The sequence below is a fragment of the Mustelus asterias genome, chromosome 11, assembly GCF_964213995.1.
Source record: "Mustelus asterias chromosome 11, sMusAst1.hap1.1, whole genome shotgun sequence".
Taxonomy (NCBI): Eukaryota; Metazoa; Chordata; class Chondrichthyes; order Carcharhiniformes; family Triakidae; genus Mustelus; species Mustelus asterias.
This window is the reverse complement of record NC_135811.1, coordinates 85436725-85455375: the sequence shown is the minus strand read 5'-3', so window position 1 is coordinate 85455375 and position 18651 is coordinate 85436725. Positions and strand designations below refer to the sequence as shown.

Sequence of the window (18651 nt, the reverse complement as noted above, 5' to 3'; positions counted from 1 at the left end):
TAAATTCTCCCTCAGTGTACCCGAACAGGCACCGGAGTGTAGCGACTGGAGATTTTCACTGTAAATTCATGGCATTGTTAATGTAAGCCTACTTGTGACACTAATAAATAAACTTAAAAACCGGAAAGGCTGTATCACTAACAAGCTCTGGACAGAGGATCATAAGAATATGTATTTAAGTAGCCCTTATTTGTGCGTACCATATAGTTTTGCAGAAGTGCATGAATGAGATGAAAACACAGAAATCAATTTAATACTTAATGATTATTTTCTTAATTGCAGCTGCGAAAACCTGAGTCTCAATGAATGGTTAGTCTGCCCTTCTGATACTGTGAGTGAGAAGCCATTATTATGAATTTTCCTCAGTAGAGATCTGAGGGGATGTATATTATTGCATTTTCCATGCTAGCAAGAACAATATCTATAAAAGAAATGGGATACCAGAATATAAATATTTAAACATGCTTAAAAATTGAAACCTTCATGATTTGCTAAATCATGAAGTTTACAGTGCGACTTGTGCCCCTGATTTCTTTTTTAATTAAATGTTGGATAAATGTATGTTTGCATATTGCACGTGTGACCAAGCTTTCTTTGTAATCAGGAACGTGCCACGTGTCAATTTTAAAGAACTTGTACAGTGAAACTAGCTGGATGCAGAAAACAGAAATTAAATAGAATGTTGTGCATGAATTTTTGATTTGATTTGGTTTATTATTGTCACATGTATTGGTATACACTGAAAAGTATTGTTTCTTGCGAGCTATACAGACAAAGCATACCGTTCATAGAGAAGGAAAGGAGAAGGTGTAGAATGTAGTGTTACAGTCATAGCTCGGGTGTAGATAAAGATCAGCTTAATACAAGGTAGGTCCATTCAAAAGTCTGATGGCAGCAGGGAAGAAGCTGTTCTTGAGTCGGTTGGTACGTGTCCTCAGATCTTTATATCTTTTTCCTGATGGAAGAAGGTGGAAGAGAGTACGTCCTGGGTGCGCGGGTCCTTAATTATGCTAGCTGCTTTTCTGAGGCAGTGGGAAGTGTAGGCAGTGTCAGTGGATGAGAGGCTGGTTTGAGTGATGGACTGGGGTTCGTTCATGACTCTTCGTAGTTCCTACAAATTTTGTTTTCTTAATGTCTTATTTTTGAATGAAGGATCTTTCCTTGTCCTCCTCCTATTTCTGATCTATATACTGCCCTATAGCAACACTATCAGGATATATGTTTTCACATATATGCTGACGATACCCAGCTCAGCCTCACCACCACCTCTCTAAACTACTCCCCTGTCACTAAATTATCAGGCTGCTTATCCAATATCCAGTACTTGATCAGCAGAAATTTCCTTCAATTAAATAATGGGAAGGCTGTAGCCATTGTTTTCGGTTCCCGCTCCAAACTCCATTCCCTTGGGGAAGCGCTGGTCCAATGGTATTATCACCCAACTATGGCCGGAATTTTACAGTCCTGCCCGCCACAGGAATCGGAGCGGGTGAGGGGCGGACCATGGAAAGGTCCGTTGATCTCAGGCGGGATTTGCAGTTTCGGGATGAACGAGGTTGTAAAATCATGCCCAATTAAGCCAGAAACTCAGCTAATATTCTGGGGACCCGGGTACAAATCCCAGCAGATGGAATTAATCTGGAATTAAGAATCTACCGATGACTATGGAACCATTGCCGATTGTCAGAAAAACCCATCTGGTTCGCTCATGTCCTTTAGGGAAGGAAATCTTCCGTCTTGACCTGGTCTGGCCTAAATGTGATTTCAGAGCAATGTGGTTGACTCTCAACTGCCTTCCAAGGGCAGCTAGGGATGGGCAATAAATGCTGGCCAGCCAACGACACCCATGTCCCTTGAATGAATGAAAAAAGCTACCATTCCTCTCCCTGGCGACAGTTTGAGATAAAGGCAGTCTGTTTGCAATATTGGTGATGAACTGATGAACTCACATTTGTGTCATTTCCAAGACTGACTATTTCCACCTCTGTAAAGCCTGACTTCACCTCAGTCTCAGCTCATCTGCTGCTGAAAGTCCAAAGATGTGCGGGTTAGATAGATTGACCATGCTAAATTGCTCCTTAGTGTCAGGGTGACTGGTCAGGGTGGGCGCATGGAGTTGTGCGGATAGGGCCTGGGTGGGATTGTGGTGGGTGTGGACACAATGGGCAAAATGGCCTCCTTTTGGACTGGAGGATTTTATGATTCTATGAAATCATTACCTCCAGACTATTGCAGCTTCCTCCTGGCTGGTCTCCAAAATTCTATCCTCGTTAAATATGAGGTCATTCAAAAGTCTGGTCCCCATGTCTGAACTAACAGCAAGTCCTCTTCCCCTATCCCTAGTAACCTACATTGACTTCCAGTCAAGCGATGTCTCCACTTTCAAATTTTCATCCTTATATTCAAATTCCTCACTGGCCTTATCTCTCTCCCTATCTCTGTAACCTCCTACAGTCCCAAAACCCTTGGAGATATCTCCATTTGTTTAATTCTGCCCTCTTGTGCATTCCTAATTATAATTGTTCACCAGTTGCCTCAGTCCCAAGGTCCGGAATTTCCTCCCTCGATCTCGCCAACCCCTTCAATTGTTTTCTCCTTCGAGACACTCGTATAATCTGTGGCTGTGGGTTTTCTGGGGATGGGGGTCCATACAATAGAAAATCCCATTGACAATGACGAGACCAGATGATCCTGCTGTCAGCCAATGGCAGGCTGCCTCTGCTGCCGCGAAACAGGGGGCGGGGAGTGGGTGTGGAAAGTCCCACCCTTTAACCAAGCCTTTGGTTAACTGACCTAATCTCTCCTTATGTGGCTTGTTGTCACACATTGTTTTATAACACACCTGCAACATACTTAGGCATGTTTCATTGTGTTAACAGGTGGGAAGACAATAATCTCGCCCTCAATGTCAACAAAACAAAGGAGATAGTCATCGATTTCAGGAAGCATAGTAGAGATAAGGTCCCTGTCTATATCAATGAGAACGAAGTAGAAATGGTCGAGAGCTTCATGTTTTTAGGTGCCCAGATCACCAACAACCTGTCCTGGTCTGTCCATGTCGACACTATAGTGAAGAAAGCCCCACCAACGCCTCTACTTTCTCAGAAGACTAAGGAAATTTGGCATGTCTGCTACGACTCTCACCAACGTTTACAGATGAACCATAGAAAGCATTCTTTCTGGTTGTATCACAGCTTGTTACAGCTCCTGCTCTGCCCAAGACCACAAGAAACTACAAAGGGTCATGAATGAAGCCCAGCCCATCACGCAAACCAGCCCCCCATCCATTGATTCTGTCTACACTTCCCGCTGCCTCGGCAAAACAGTCAGCATAATTAAGGACTCCATGCACCCTGGAAATACTCCTTTCCACCTTCTTCCGTCAGGAAAAAGATACAAAAGTTTGAAGTCACGTACCAACCGACTCAAGAACTGCTTCTTCCCTGCTGCCATCAGACTTTTGAATGGATCGCACTAAGTTGATCTTTCTCTACACCCTCGCGATGACTGTAACACTACATTCTGCACTCTCTCCTTTCCTTCTCTATGAACGGTATGCTTTGTCTGTATAGCATGCAAGAAACAATACTTTTTACTGTATACCAATACATGTGACAATAATAAGTCAAATCAAAATCAACTCAAAAATAAATACAAGTTATTGTTTATGTATGTGAAAAACTGTCTATTTGGTCTTTCAGGTGCCACTGTCGACCTATCCTCCATAAAAGCATCTGTGCACTGAGAGCAATTGCTTCAGTGAAACTGACAGACAATAATGGAGAGAGAGGTGGAGAGCCAACCATATTTGTACGCTAAAAATAAATTGAAGAACTGCCAAAATACAACACAAAGTGCCAACACAGAAGGGTTAATGTCCATTTTGGAGTGGGAAGCCACGCTATAATGCAGTGAGTTGAACAAAATAGCTCTCCAAAATATGTCACAGTGAGTCTCTCTATTTTGAATCATCCCGATGCACTTTGCAGTGATCTCTGCGGCATTGGTTCTGCCAGCTTTATCCTCTTGATCCTTCATCATTTTCAATATTTTCAACTTTCAGCACGATGATTGAATGTAACAATTGAAAACAAACTGGCAAAACGTCTGAAATTTATGAAATTGGTGGATACAAATCGTTGATTTGAATGCTTGATGAATCGTCTGGCCTCATTGAAGGAATTTCAATGAATTCAGCTCCTGGCCCAATTAATCTGTCACGGCCGTCACAAGGCTATATACCTCTTTATCTTTGAAAATGTGGGGAAGGATTTTCTGGCTGTTCACACTGGCTGGTCTCGGTGCAGTGAGCACAGATTTGGCTGAGTGCCAAAGTCTCCATCCTCGCTTGCGGCAGTGGGGTGTGAGCAGCTGGAAAATGCCAGCCATGATTTTTGAACTTTTAATTGACTGGAATTTTTGCGTTTTGAACTGAGACAAAATGGGTGAAATATTTCCACTCAAGGATGCCCAGCCACTTCTGAGAGATTGCAAATGGCACAGGCGGTGTCAAGAAAGTCTTTCGCAGAGGAATCAGGTTGAAGGCTGCTCCTTCCCTCTCTTTTGTTTAAAATTTATTTATTACTGTCACAAGTAGGCTTACGTTAACACTACAATGAAGTTACTGTGAAAATCCCCTGGTCGCTACACTCCGGCGCCTGTTTGGGTACACTGAGGGAGAATTTAGCATGGCCAATGCACCTAATCAGCACATCTTTCAGACTGTGGGAGGAAACTGGAGCATCCGGAGGAAACACACGCGGACTCGGGGAGAACATGCAGACTCCACACAGACAGTGACCCAAGCCGGGAATCGAACCTGGGTCCCTGGTGCTGTGAGGCAGCAGTACTAACCACTGTGCCACCGTGAAGCCCCAGAATAAGTGGTCCCAGAATAAGTCTGTCAGCTGGTATGAGAAGCCAACTCTACCAAAAATCTGCCAACTAACCGAGATCTTGTAATAACTGCAACATCTTCTAAAGCTGACTGCATCCCAGAAACCAGTTACCCAAATTGACCACAGCATTTTGAAATCTGCACCTCAAGAACAATCAAATGACACTCAATGTATCAGAATCTCTAACTCCCTAAATGGGGACAAATGCTTGTTGCTCCATTTTTATTATTTTTCTCAGGTTCAGAGGTCAATGAATTTGCCCTTTCTGTGTTTCAGAAAACCTTATCTGATTGGCTCCGCATTGCTCACAGCTCAAATTGAATCATCATCAAATCCTACAGTTCAGAAGGAGGCCATTTGGCCCATCAAGTCTGCACCAACCACAATCCCACCCAGGGCCTAACCCCATGCATTTACCCTAGCAACTCTCCCTGACACGAAAGGGTAATTTAGCATTACCAATCCACTTAATCTGCACATCTTTGGACTGTAGGAGGAAACCGGAGCACCCAGAGGAAACCCATGCAGACACGGGCAGAATGTGCAAACTCCACACAGACAGTGACCCAAGCTGGGAATCGAACCTAGCTCCTTGCCACTGTGAGGCAGCAGTGCTAACCACTGTGCCACCGTGCCGCCCTGTTAGTTAAATACATTCCGATTTGGAAATGGCACATCCTTGCGAAAAAGAAACTGAAACCTTTGTTGTGATCAAGTGAAGAGGTTTGATAGAAGGGAACCAGTTCACCCCTTCTCACCTCCTCACAATATTACTGCTGCCTCACAACTCCAGGGACCTGGGTTCGATTCCTGGCTTGGGTCACTGTCTGTGGGGAGTCTGCGCATTCTCCCCGTGTCTGCGTTGGGTTTCCTCCAGGTGCCCTGGTTTCCTCCCACACTACAAAGATGTGCGGGTTAGGTTGATTGGCCATGCTAAATTGCTCCTTACTGTCCTGGGATGTGTAGGTTAGAGGGATTAGCGGGGTAAATGTATGGGGTTGTGGGAATAGGGCCTGGAGTGGAATTGTTGTCGGTGCAGACTCAATGGACCGAATGGCCTCCTTCTGCACTGTAGGGTTTCTCTGATTCTATGATTACTGGAAATAAAAATAACTAAAGGTTAAAATTGTTTGATCTCACTTGGTGACTATTTGATCAACTTATGAAACCAGGAGAAGACCAGAGGTTAACTCAAGATAAGAAGCTGGTGAATAAAAACCAATGAGGCAAAAGGGAAACAAAATTAGTTTAGTTAGAAATTAACAGCGGAAACCTCCACCTTGCTCGCAGCTGGGATTCTCCAGTGCCACTGCAATGAACGGAGTTTTGGTTGAGGGCCAAATTCTCTGTTCTCGCTGGGGGGGGGGGATCAAATGAGATCAGAGAATCGTGCCCTAAGATGAAAATATGATTCCAAATAAAAGTATATGGGTGGAATTTTATGGCCCCGCTCAAGTGAGAGCGGAAATTCCCACCCAAGGTCAACGGGCATTTCCGTGGCGGGCGGGGTGGTAGAATTCCAGCACATTTCTCTTCCCCTCTGTGAAGAGTCTGTCGGCATTTTATATGCTAAGTGTTATTTAAAAGCTATTTTAATATGTCAATCTGTATTAATGTCAGGTAACAGAATGAAGTTTTTAAGTATAAGTGTTCGGAAAATCCATGCATGGTGAAAGATAGAGAAATAGGAGTGCCTTCCTACATGAGTGTATTCTCATGTTAGGCATTAAGATGATTTAATAATGTAGGGTAGGCTAACTAGGCATAGAATTCTAAAGCAAGAGACAAATGAAAAGGGTGAGAAAGAAGCAGGCTTGTTAGAAATGCAAGTTGTCGCTGTTGTCTCTTCCTTCACATTGTGATGTACAATGCAGATTTTCATGCTCCCATAGCGAGGTTCTTCCTGGAATGGGTCACCAGCCTGTAGTCACAGATTTATAATGTGAGGGGCACCAATCCACTAAGGCCTGCTGACCAGGAGTCTCTCCCGCTTTGATTGCTTATCATTGGTGCATTGGAAAGATTTTGGGGGTTGATATTCAACCTGTTGGCTGCATTATGAACGCACCTTCCTTGGCCACCAAGTCCTGGGGTGGGACGCCAACCTAGAGCTTGTGGTTCAGGGGCAGGGATACTACCTGGGTGGCACAGTGGGTGGCACGGTGGCACAATAGGTGGCTGGGTGACACACTGGTTACCATTTCTGCATCACAGCTCCAGGGACCCAGGTTCAATTCCAAGCTTCGGTGATTGTCTGTGTGGATTTTGCATATTATCCCCGTGTGGGTTTCCTCCGAGTGCTCCGGTTTCCTCCCGCAGTCCAAAGATGTGCATTTGGTGGATTGGCCAAGCTAAATTGTCCCTTAATGTCCAAAGATGTGTAGGGTTTACAGGAATAGGGCGGGGGAGAGAGGCTGGGTAAGATACTCTGTCAGAGAATTGGTGTAGACTCGATAGGCTGAAACACCTCTTCTGTAGGGATTCTATGGTCTACCATTGTGCCACAAGATCCCATTAGAAAGGTAAGTGCGGTTATGAAAATGGTATAAAAGTAAACTAGATAGACCTCCTGTAACAATCACACAGTTGTCTAACTACTGGGCTTGATAACATGGGACTGTCATCAAGTGGCAGAGTGGAAAATACAAGATGGGTTTGGGAAAGAGAGAGTAGGAAAAGCAAGACAGGGCTGGGATTGAGGGAGAGAGAATGAAAAGTTCGGTAGCTCATTAATAGATCATTATCCAGTTGCAAATGTATTTGAACTGGCACATGCATAAGGGAGAGAAAACTTTGGTGGCGATGTACTTTGTCCAGTGAAATGTAATTTATATATCCTGCCAATCTATTGTGGAAGTTTCTGCAGGTAAATGAGAAATAATAGTTCTAACCAGGCGCAATCAGTATGTCTCTTTCCAAAGTAGGAAGCTGCAAGAAGTGTTTTATTGCATCTGCACTTCCTTCAGTGTGTTGCCACTCTTACTGGGAACTAGAAGGAGATTATCGACAGTATACAGACTGAACTGCACAGAATGCATGATAAGAAGTTTAATAACACCAGGTTAAAGTCCACATCAGAATACATGAAGCATTGGAATTTTATTTTATTCATGGAACATGGGTGTCGCTGGCCAGCATTTATTGACCATCCCTAGTAGCCCTTGGAAGGCATTTGAGAGTCAACCACATTGCTGTGGCTTTGGAGTCAAACCAGGTAAGGATGGCAGGTTTCCTTCCCGAAAGGACATTAGTGAACCAGAAGAATTTTTCCGACAATCGACAATGGTTTCACGGTCATCAGTAGATTCGTAATTCCAGATTTTTGTCATTGATTTCACATTCCACCATCTGCCGTGGCGGGATTTGAACCCGGATCCCCAGAACATTAATTGAGTTTCTGGATTAATAGTTTAGTGATAATACTACTCGGCCTTTGCCTCCCCAATAAATTTGCTCGTGCTGCTGAAGAATATCGGCGAGACCATGGTCACACATTTTAGGCTATGGGAGTGACCTGAAGTTGCTAGCTTCTGTTTGGAAAATAGCAGGGAATCTCATAATATCGGAACGTATACTTACGAAATGTATTTTTCAGTCTTGTTAAATTTCTTTTCAAGATACTTTGCAGAGGTTCTGCTTGGAATCTTCACCATGGACAGTTCCTTGTTGTAGCGAGTTAGATAACATGGCGTCTTGCAGAGACAATTATTATTCATCTCTGCTAGCAAGGCTGTGAAGTCAACAAGGAAAGAAAAAAAAAATAGCTCTTGTCATGGCAGCTGCTTTCTTGGTTCTTATTCAAAACACAATTCTATACTTTGGTGGATTCACTCTTTATCGTGATGCTCATTAAGATGTTGCCAGTCCTTGAGAACTGAACTGTTTTTGTACTCGACTGTGACCTCCATCTCCCACTTCACCCGTCTTTTCTCTGCCCATTCATCATTCTCAACACTTAGAGCTTGCTCCCAGATAGCTGACACCCTCAGACGTTAATGAAACGGTGAGACAGGTGCACTACTTTTGGTGTCGTGGTTAACCTGCTTCCGTAAAATTTCTGTGTTACTTTAGCAGGGTTTCAAGGAAATGCGCAGTGAATGTGAATCACTGCTAACAGCAGGATGATGAAGCCCACCATGGCAACGGCATGTTGCTGATGCTGAGACAAAACCACATTAAAACTGCATTGTTGCTGGACACACCAGGGGACAAGTTACCCTCAGCAATATTAGATACACATTCACCGTGGCACAATTGAATCTCTCTATTTTAAAGTAAGTTTTTCCATTGGGTATAAAGATTTTGCAAACATTCTAACTTCTTAATAACTTGCATTTATACAGCACCCCCATGATCCATGACAAACCAGGAGAGCAACAGCAGTAAAGGAAAATCCATAGTTAAGTTCCTGCAATTTATTGTTGTGTAGGGTATGCCCACTTTACAAACCAAATACAGGGCACATTAATCCAGGCCCACTTTGTAGGTGACCATTTACAGCATTCCTTGCCAGAATGTAATGCTGTGTTCTTTCTAAAGAAAAAAATCATTCTTTTGCTTGTGATTAAACAGAACAATGAGATCAAATTGTCCATAACCTCTTGAAAAAACCATTAATAAAATGATTCACAGTTGCTTGCCACACCTCCCCAGACTGTGCCCCCAACCCCGCCACCAGCCACCGACCCCCCCACGCACACGCCCTGTTCAAACTGAATCAGAATGAATTATGGCCCGAATTCTCTGGCCATTTACGCCCCTGCCGCTGCTGCCACCGAGGACGGAGAATTTGGCACTCAGCTAAATCTCTGTTCTGCAACGGGACCAGAGAATCTACCCGGCCTGAAAGGCCAGAGGTCTCTATGATCAAAATCAAGTTAAGTGCTGCAATTAAATTTAAGAGTTACTCAATCCAAATGGTCACAATTCTCAAAGCACTTTGTAATGCACTATTTCAGGCTTCTAAACCACTTGGTAATGCAATGAGTCGGATGGACTGTGCAGCTACAGGCGACAAAGAGAGGCTCGGCACGGCACAGAAGATTCAGCTGCCTGTAACTAACCTTCGAAAAGTAACAGCAAAAAATGAAAATGTCTTTCTTAAAGGAATTTGCAAGTACCTTTTATTTACCTTTGATACAGACGAGGGGTCTGTTCAGTGAGAGTTGGGGGGACCTGCATAACAAGTTATATTTCTATTTACTGTGATTTTCCCAGGCAGTGCTACAGAACGAAAAGCTGTCGGTGATTTTGGCCCTGTCAACTTTTCCAACTGCCGGGAAAGAACGTATTCAGTCATTTTCACACTGGAATTCTCGATTTCCCCTTCAACATCATTTTTTAGTAATAAATCTGCATTAATTTAACATCAGATTTGACTGTAATATGGATTGAGACTGGGGTGGTTGTCCAATTATTTTATAATCTTTCTACACATATCCAAATAATGTACCTGATCTTCATTAACCTTTGGGGAAAGAATGTTGTAACTGGAGTTACAAGGGAACTTGCGCCAACAACAGACCTTTGTGCAAGTGTGCCAGTGTAAGGTGTCTATTTTTAGCACTGTTTTTTAATCGGAGTGAGGGATCTGTGAAGGGCTACAACGAAGTGTAAAGAATCAGTATGAAATAGATGATATCGCTTTGGTAGGCAAAACCAAGGCAGGCCCAAAACTCCAGGACAGAATCATTAGTGATACCATAAAAGAGTTTAGCCAATCATGGCAAAAACTGACATTTGGCAAACTTGTAATTCGAGTTCTGAAATAGCATAATTAAAAAGTAATCGGGATTTAAATGCCACGTCTTTTGCAAAACTCAAAAAAAGTTTTATTGAACAATTTACCTGTCAGAGAAATATAGAATAAAGAGAGGATGGAGTCTGATTAAGCTTTCATTTGTATAATGCTTCACAAAACAATTCACTTGATCCCAGATTGCCAAGTTAAAGTTGAAAATTTCAAGTTTCAATTCACGCGTTGCTTTAAAAAGCAATATTTTTGCCAGCATCAAAGGAAAGGGGAAGACACACTCCTTTGTGAGTAATAATTACTTACATTGCATGTGTTAAGGGAGGCACAAAACAGTGATGCATAAACAATAGTGGCATCACTGAAGCTCAGTAAGAAGTCTCACAACATCAGGTTAAAGTCCAACAGATTTATTTGGAATCACGAGGTTTCGGAGCGCTGCTCCTTCATCAGGTGAGTGGTGTGAGACTACTTACTGTGCCCACCCCAGTCCAACGGCAGCAACTCCACCTCATCTCTGAAGCTCGTAGTGAAATGGGAGCATTAAGATTGGGCTCATATCGAGTACAAATCCCACCATGCTTGCAGTGTACAGATTTGAGGCAGCACACTGTTGATAACTGATGATAGCAAGCAGCATTGCACGAGTTTTTGTTCTGAAAAGTCACAGAAGGGGAGGTTGAGGGGAGACATGATGAGGGGCCTGGAGGGAGAAACTGTTCCCACTGTCAGAAGAATCGAGAAAGAGAGGACATTTATTTCACATGATTGGCAAAAGATGCAATGGCGACATGAGGAAGAAGCTTTTCAAGCAGTAAATAGTTTTGTGTAGAATTCAATTGCTCTGTTTTTGATTATGTGGGGGCAGTGCCAGCCTGGCACCTTGGTACTGTTCACCGGCCACTCTGGCAATGCCCACCGGGCAGTGCTAAGTGGCAAGGCCTGAGGGGGGGGGAGGGGGGGGGGTCTATGGGGAGGTAGGGCCTGAAGGGAATGGGGCCTGAGGGAGGGCGAGGGCTGTGGGGGCAGAACCAGGCCTTGACGAGGCCTTTGGTGGGGGCGGGGGGGGTGAGCTGATCGGGTAAGGAAGGGGGCCTGCTGCCACTCTGCATGCGATCGGTTGGGAGGAGGGGGACCTCGTTACAACTCTGCACGTGATGGGTGCGGGGTGCGAGGAGTGATCATTCTGGACAGCGGGGGGGCAGTGGGGATGATCAGTCTGGGCAACGAGCGGGGGGGGCGGTGTGGGGGGCAGGGAGGTGCTCATGATTGGCTATGGGTCCCCGGGATAGCTGGGGGTGGGGGAGGGGGGGGGGGTGCGGCTGCTTTGGTGAGGCCAGCTGCAGCCGCAGAGAAATGGCGGATCTTTCAGACCTGTCAGCTCTTGACTGATTGCCATTGCGCATTGCGCAAATGCAACCCAGGGGCCCGATTCTCCCAAAAAAATACGAAGTGCTGAATTGGCGAGAAAAATGGTGTAATTCACGATTGTTTTTTCAGTGGGAGTTCAGACTCAAATCTCCCACACTCTGTGCAATGCAGAGGTCACAATAGTGAATAGCATTAAAAGCTCGGGAGGCGGGCTTTATGCACGCTGGAGTCTGATCGTTCTGGAACTCTGCGCATGCGCAGTGGCCCCAGACTGTCAGACTGCAGTTTGCTGGCCAACTCAATCACTGACCAGCCCGGGACCCCCGCTGCCCCTCATGCCACCCCCACGGCCCAATTGCGGCCTGCACAAGCATTTCCGGGCCACCACTCCATCTAGTGGCTAGAAATGGTTTAGTCCAAGTTCTCCTTCTCTCAGTGCATAAGGTACTGAATTTAGACTTGCCCAAAAAACGGACCTGAAACTCTCCCATTCTCACGCTAGCTGGGCACTTAGACATTGACGTTTTAAAGCACTGTCTAAAGCACTCACTTTAGAAATGAGTATCATCTCTGCGTGGATCCGAGATATAAAATCGACAACAGTTAGAATCTGGAAAGCACTGTCTTCGAGTATGGTGGAAAAAGATTCTGGCTCTCAAGAGAATTGGATCATTATCTGCAGAGAAATATTTTCAGGGCTATCGGGAAAAGGCGGGTCAATGTACTAGGTGAATTGTTCTTGCTGGAGAGTTGACATAGGTACAAAAGGCCGAATGGCCTTCTTCTATGCTGTAAGAATTCTATGGTTCCATGATTCTATAAAATTAAATTTCACACCACAAAATACCTTCATTTACTACACTGGTATTCTATGATATCAGCAGGTACATTACTAACATGTGACTTAGCTCTACAGTGTAGGGATGGTATTGCCTCATGCTACAATATATCCAGTACTTGTCATGGAGACACCAGTGGTGGAGACAGAGCAGGGCTGGGCCTAGCGTCAAAGTCCTGAATTGTTGGGAACACCTAGAAAAATCTGGATTTTTCAGCTTTGAAGGATGTGTCCCAATATATATGGAGAGGCTACAGAGGAGGTGCAAAACAACTGAGGAGTCTGCCAAGGCTGTATATGTGGAGATCCTGCTGAACTTAATATCAGGGCTTCATTATCATTTTTTTTGTTCTGTCTCCTGCTTGGCAACTGACTAAATTGACGACCAGGTCAGTAGCCAATAGCAGCCAGGACTCTTAGAAATGGCCCCAGACAATCGGGAGATGAACATTGTCAGTGATCCAGGTGGAATCGTAGAACCATAGAATCCTACAGTGTACAAGGAGGCCATTTGGCCCATCAAGCCTGCACCGGGGCCCTATCCCCGCAACCCCCAAATACTTACCCTGCTAATCCCCCTGACACTAAGGGGCAATTTAGCGTGGCCAATCAACCTAACCCGCACATATTTGGACTGTGGGAGGAAACCGGAGTACCCGGAGGAAACCCACGCAGACACGGGGAGAAGGTGCAGACTCCCCAAAGACAGTGACCCAAGCCGGGAATCGAAACCAGCTCCCTGGCGCTGTGAGGCAGCAATGCTAACCACTGTGCCACCGTGCCACCCTCATGCTCCAATATATATATATATATATATATATAAAGGTGGAAGGAAGGAAGAGTCCATTGGAGCTGGGAAGACATAGCTGGGAGTAGGGGTGGAGAGGGGAGGGGGAATGTCAAAATTCATGCCCATGGAGATAAAGAGGTTGTATTTGGAATTAGGTTACTTGCCGTGCCTGGGAGAAGCACCCTGCTCCTCCTGATTTACGAGAAGTGTGGAAGAAGCATTTACTTTGTGGAGCTGGCATTTTCCACCTCCTATCCTATTTTCTCCAACTAAATAAATTATCTCGACCCTCCAACAAGCTTCATCCCAGTGCAGGTACAGGAATACCAAAAAAAAATGGAATCTATCCAATTAAATTCTGCTGCTGGCAACATGCAGTAATAACATGGAGCGGCTTTGCCAATTATGGAGCTGTTTGTAAACACTTGAAAATTTAATTTTCCAAATAGGAAATGGAGTGTGGGTGCAATAAATTAGGAAGTGACTGTGCACAGCACTGATGTAATCATCTTTAACTAAAGCTATCAAATGCTAACAACTAAGAGACGGTTTGGCATGTTTACAACACTTGTATAATCCTGCTACTACACTCCTGAATACATCAAAGGGATTTGTGTCCTTTCATCTGGTTATATATTATACCGGTTAACTGTTTGGTTAAGCCATCACTGCCTATGCCCCATTTTATGTCTGCTCCTGAGGGCTCAAAGGTAGCCTCAAATTCAGGCGCTTCGTCGGACATCAAAACCACCGTGTTTGCACTCTACACTGTAAGACTCGGCCTTGCCTGCCTCTGACCTGCTGCTCTGTTGCTTCAAGCTTAAAGGGACTTTGATCAGTTTGCAATCCTTCCTTCGGCGCCGCTCTTCCCTGCTGAGCCTGTGACTGGCCTCCAGCTTCGACTAGGTTCTCAGCTTCTGCAGGATCCAGCCGGAGAGACACTCCCTATCTCTGTAATTTACGCCAGCCCCACAACCATCCGAGATCCTCTGCACCTTAATTCTGGTGTCTCCTGCACTCCAATAATAATTAAGAACATAAGAACCAGGAGCAGCAGTAGGCCATCTGGCCCTTTGAGCCTGCTCCGCCATTCCATAAGATCATGGCTGATCTTTTCGTGGACTCAGCTCCACTTACCTGCCCGCTCACCATAACCCTTAATTCCTTTACTGTTCAAAAATTTATCTATCCTTGCACCACTGTGCCTTCAGTTGTCCGGACCCCAAGCTTGCAAAATCCCTCCCTACAGTCTTCAGTTATGCACTTGCGCTCTCCTCCCTTCAGACACTCCTTAAGCTGCATCTTTTGACAAAACGTTTGACTATCTCCTTCGTGATTCAGTGTCATACTTTATTTTATAATGCTTCTGTGAACCCTTGGGATGTTTTGTTACACTAAAGGTACTGGAAATGTAAGTTGCTGTTGTTTCTTTCACCCTTGCCTTAGCCCTGAATTCAAGAAGGAATTCAGAGAGAATCATAGAATTAGAAAATCTTTTCAGTGCAGAAGGAGGCCATTCAGCCCATCGAGCCTGCACCGACAACAATCCCACCCAGATTCTATCCCCGTATTTACCCTAGCTAGTCTCCCTGACACTGAGGGGCAATTTAGCATGGCCAATCCACCTAACCCACACATCTTTGGACTGTGGGAGGAAACTGGAGCACCCGGAGGAAACCCACGGGGAGAACGTGCAAACCCCGCACAGGCAGTCACGTGAGGCCAGAATTGAACCCAGGTCCCTAGCACTGTGAGGCAGCAGTGCTAACCACTGTGCCATCGTGCCACCCATTATCCCTTATGGAATGGAATTATCCCTAGTGTTCTGGTCAATGTTGGTCCCTCAATCAACATTACAAAATAGGTTATCTGGTCAGTATGACGTTGTTGTTTGTGGTTTAGCCATTCACCTTTAGATCTGGTTGCATCATAGAAAGAACTGTAGGGTCCTGCTTTTGTATGTGTCATATATGGCTAGGTTGGAAGCACCCTCACCTCTGAGGCTGAAGATTGCGGGTTCCAGACTTACTCCTGGGCTTAAGCAGAGAAGTCAAGGCTGAAATTCAAGTGCAGTCCTGAGGGAGTTCTGTAGTGTTGGAAGTGCTGCCTTTCAGCTGAGCCACTAAACCAAGGCCCCTTCCACCTCTTCAGGTAGACGTAAAAAATCCTGGGGAAGAAGTGCAGAGGAGATATCTCCAATGTTCTGGCCAATAGTTCTCCCTCAACCGATACCACAGACAGCAGATTATCTGGTCATTCTTACATTGCCGTTTGTGAAGCTTTCTGTGAGCTAACTGACTGCCATAATTCCTATGTTACAACATTGACTAGAATTCAAGAGTACTTCATTGGCTGTGAAATGCTTTGAGATGTCGGATGGCTGTGAAAAGCTCACTGTTAAAAGTTTTCAGGACATTGAGATATATTTACTAACTGCAAAAACTATGGACAGATATGCAGTGAAGGGGTCAAGCTCCGATCTGTCTCTATGCTCTCAAATGCACACAGTTCTGCCCGAAATAAGTTTGAGCCCTAGGTGAGGGCCATGTGTTCTCATACATCACAATGTGGATAGTACAGTACTCAGCCCCACATTAATCTGATACCTGCAAGACCCTTACACTACAGCTGTACCTTCAGCCTCCAATGTCCTGAGCTCTGGAATTCCTTCCCTAAACTTCTCTGCCTCTCTTCTTATGTTTTGGCCTTTAAGACACTTTTAAAAGTTATCTATATGACCTAGCCTTCAGTCACTTGCACTAATATCTCCTCATTGAATGGAGGAGCGGACTCTATGGGCCGAATGGCCTTCTGCTTACAGTCTATGTGGTTTGGTGTCAAGTTTTGTTGATAATGCTCCCATGAAGTGCTTTGTGAGCTTTATTATGCTATAGGCCCTATATAAATGCAAGTTATCCTTACTGTTGAATCGTACAGTTCAACAAACTGAGGTGGAACCAACTCACCTAATGTGGGTTCTGCACATTCCTTGTACTGCTCAGGGGTGCAGTAGTGGGCATCACCTGGAATGAAAATCAGTCAAAAGTCACCGTATAATCTTGATATGCAATTTTGTTTTGTATTTGTCTTTACCTAAAATTATCGGTAACGAACAATGCAATATTCAGTCATTTCTTCCGATATTTGTTGTGGTAATGCAGATTGTTTGGTGGGTCAGTTTGATGATTTTAAATTCCCCAATAGGTCTACAATTGTTCTTTCTTGGACCAACTCAAAACCAATTTCTTTGGTCTACTCTACCCATGGATCTGCACCTTCCCCAGTTTCTCCACATTTTTGGGAGAGGATGTAATAGTCTTTGCTTCAAGCCATTCCTGTTCAGTTTACTGGGCTCTTCAGATCAGAGCTAAAACTGTCATTTTAGGTTTGAATCCTATGAGGTTTGGTGGACAATCAACTGCAGACTAGAAGTACAATCCTTAAACCTCTGCTTTGGTTTCACCATCTAGTGAGATTAAAGAATCCAGGGATTATGGTTAGTGCAGCACAGTTTTTATGAACCCAACACTATAATGATCCAATGACTCAATTCCAACGTTAATTATTCCAGGCAACTGAAACACTTTCAGCAGCAGTTCTGAACTTGTTAAAATAAATTTGCACAGTCCGTTGCTGAGATGAGTGCAGGGAATTATATGAAGAGGCATTGGCAAAGTGAGTGAGCAAAATTATGGCAAGAGTTCAACATAAGGTCATCCACTTTGGATTCAAGAAAGATGAACTGGAAGATTTTCTTGCTAGTGAGAGACGGGCTGAGATTTTCAGGATTCCCCCCTCGATCGCAGAGGCAGCTTGACATTGGCCACCAGTGGGATCTTCCGATCTAGCCAAAGACAATGGCCATTTGTATTGCTTGACTGGTCGCACCACCAGGGAACGCCATAGGGTGGGGAGAGGGGGAGGGGGTTCCCTCCAGCAATACTGTAAGGTCCCACTGGCAGGAAGTGCCGGAAAATCCCGTCCTAAGAAACAATGGGATTTGGGTGTCTATATAGAGAAGTGACTAAACACTAGTGCCCGGGTACAAAAAGTAACCAGAAAGGCTAATGGAATGGTAATCTTTATCTCGAGGGGGTTAGAATTCAAAAGTCAGGAATTGATGTAACCATTGTGCAGAACCTTGGCCAGGCTTGGCCAGAATGAAACCAAGGCTTAAAAAGTTCAACTTTCAGGTCAGATTTTTAAAATATTCTTTCATTGGATGTGGGCTTCATCGGCAAAGCCATCATTTGTTGCACATCCCAAATTTCCTTTGACAAGGTGTCAATGAACTGCCTTCTTGAAGTGTTGCAGTCAATGTGGGGTAGGTACACCCACACTGCTGTTAGGAAAATAGTTCCAGGATTTTGATCCAGAGACAGTAAATGAACAGCGCCATATTTTCAAGTCAGGGTGGTGTGTGTCTTGGAGGGGTAACTGAAGGTGATGGTTTCCCATATGTCTGCTGCTCTTTTCTTTCTAGGTGGTAGAGGGCACATACTTGGATGCTGCTGTTGAAGGAATCTTGGTGAGTTTGCTGCAGTGCATCTTTTAGATGGTACACACTGTTGTCACTGTGCACCATTAGTGGAGGGAATGAATGTTGAAGGAAGTGGATGGGGTGTCAATCAAGTGGGCTGCTTTATCCTGGGTGCTGTTGAACTTCTCGAGTGCTGTTGAAGCTGCACTGATCCAGACAAGTACACAGCATTCTATCACACCCCTCACTTGTGCTTTGCAGATGGTGGACAGTCTTTGGGGAGTTAGGAAATGGATTACTCACCTCAGAATTCCCAGCCTCTGACCTGCTCTTGGGGCCACAGTATTGGCTGGTCCTGTTCAGTTTCTGGTCAATGGTAACCCCCATGATGGGAAATTTGGCACTGCCATTGAATGCCAAGGGGGGATGGTGGGATTCTCTTTTGTTGGAGCTGGCCATTGTCTGGCCCTGTGTGATAGGAGCGTTGTTTGCCATTCCTCTGCCCAAGCCTGATTATTGTCC

The 18651-nt window shown here is 44.7% G+C and overlaps 1 protein-coding gene across 2 annotated transcripts in view; it reads right to left on the bottom strand.

The window, feature by feature from the left end:
* The window catches only part of LOC144500635 (acid-sensing ion channel 2-like), a 1309014-nt gene that overhangs the window by 47452 nt on the left and 1242911 nt on the right, over window positions 1–18651 (bottom strand). For both annotated transcript variants that reach the window (XM_078223890.1, XM_078223891.1), the window contains exons 5-6: window positions 16616–16672; window positions 8478–8628 (exon numbers count right to left, since the gene is read on the bottom strand). In XM_078223890.1, coding sequence (XP_078080016.1) covers window positions 8478–8628; window positions 16616–16672 — 208 coding nt within the window. The remainder of the gene's footprint in view (window positions 1–8477; window positions 8629–16615; window positions 16673–18651) is intronic.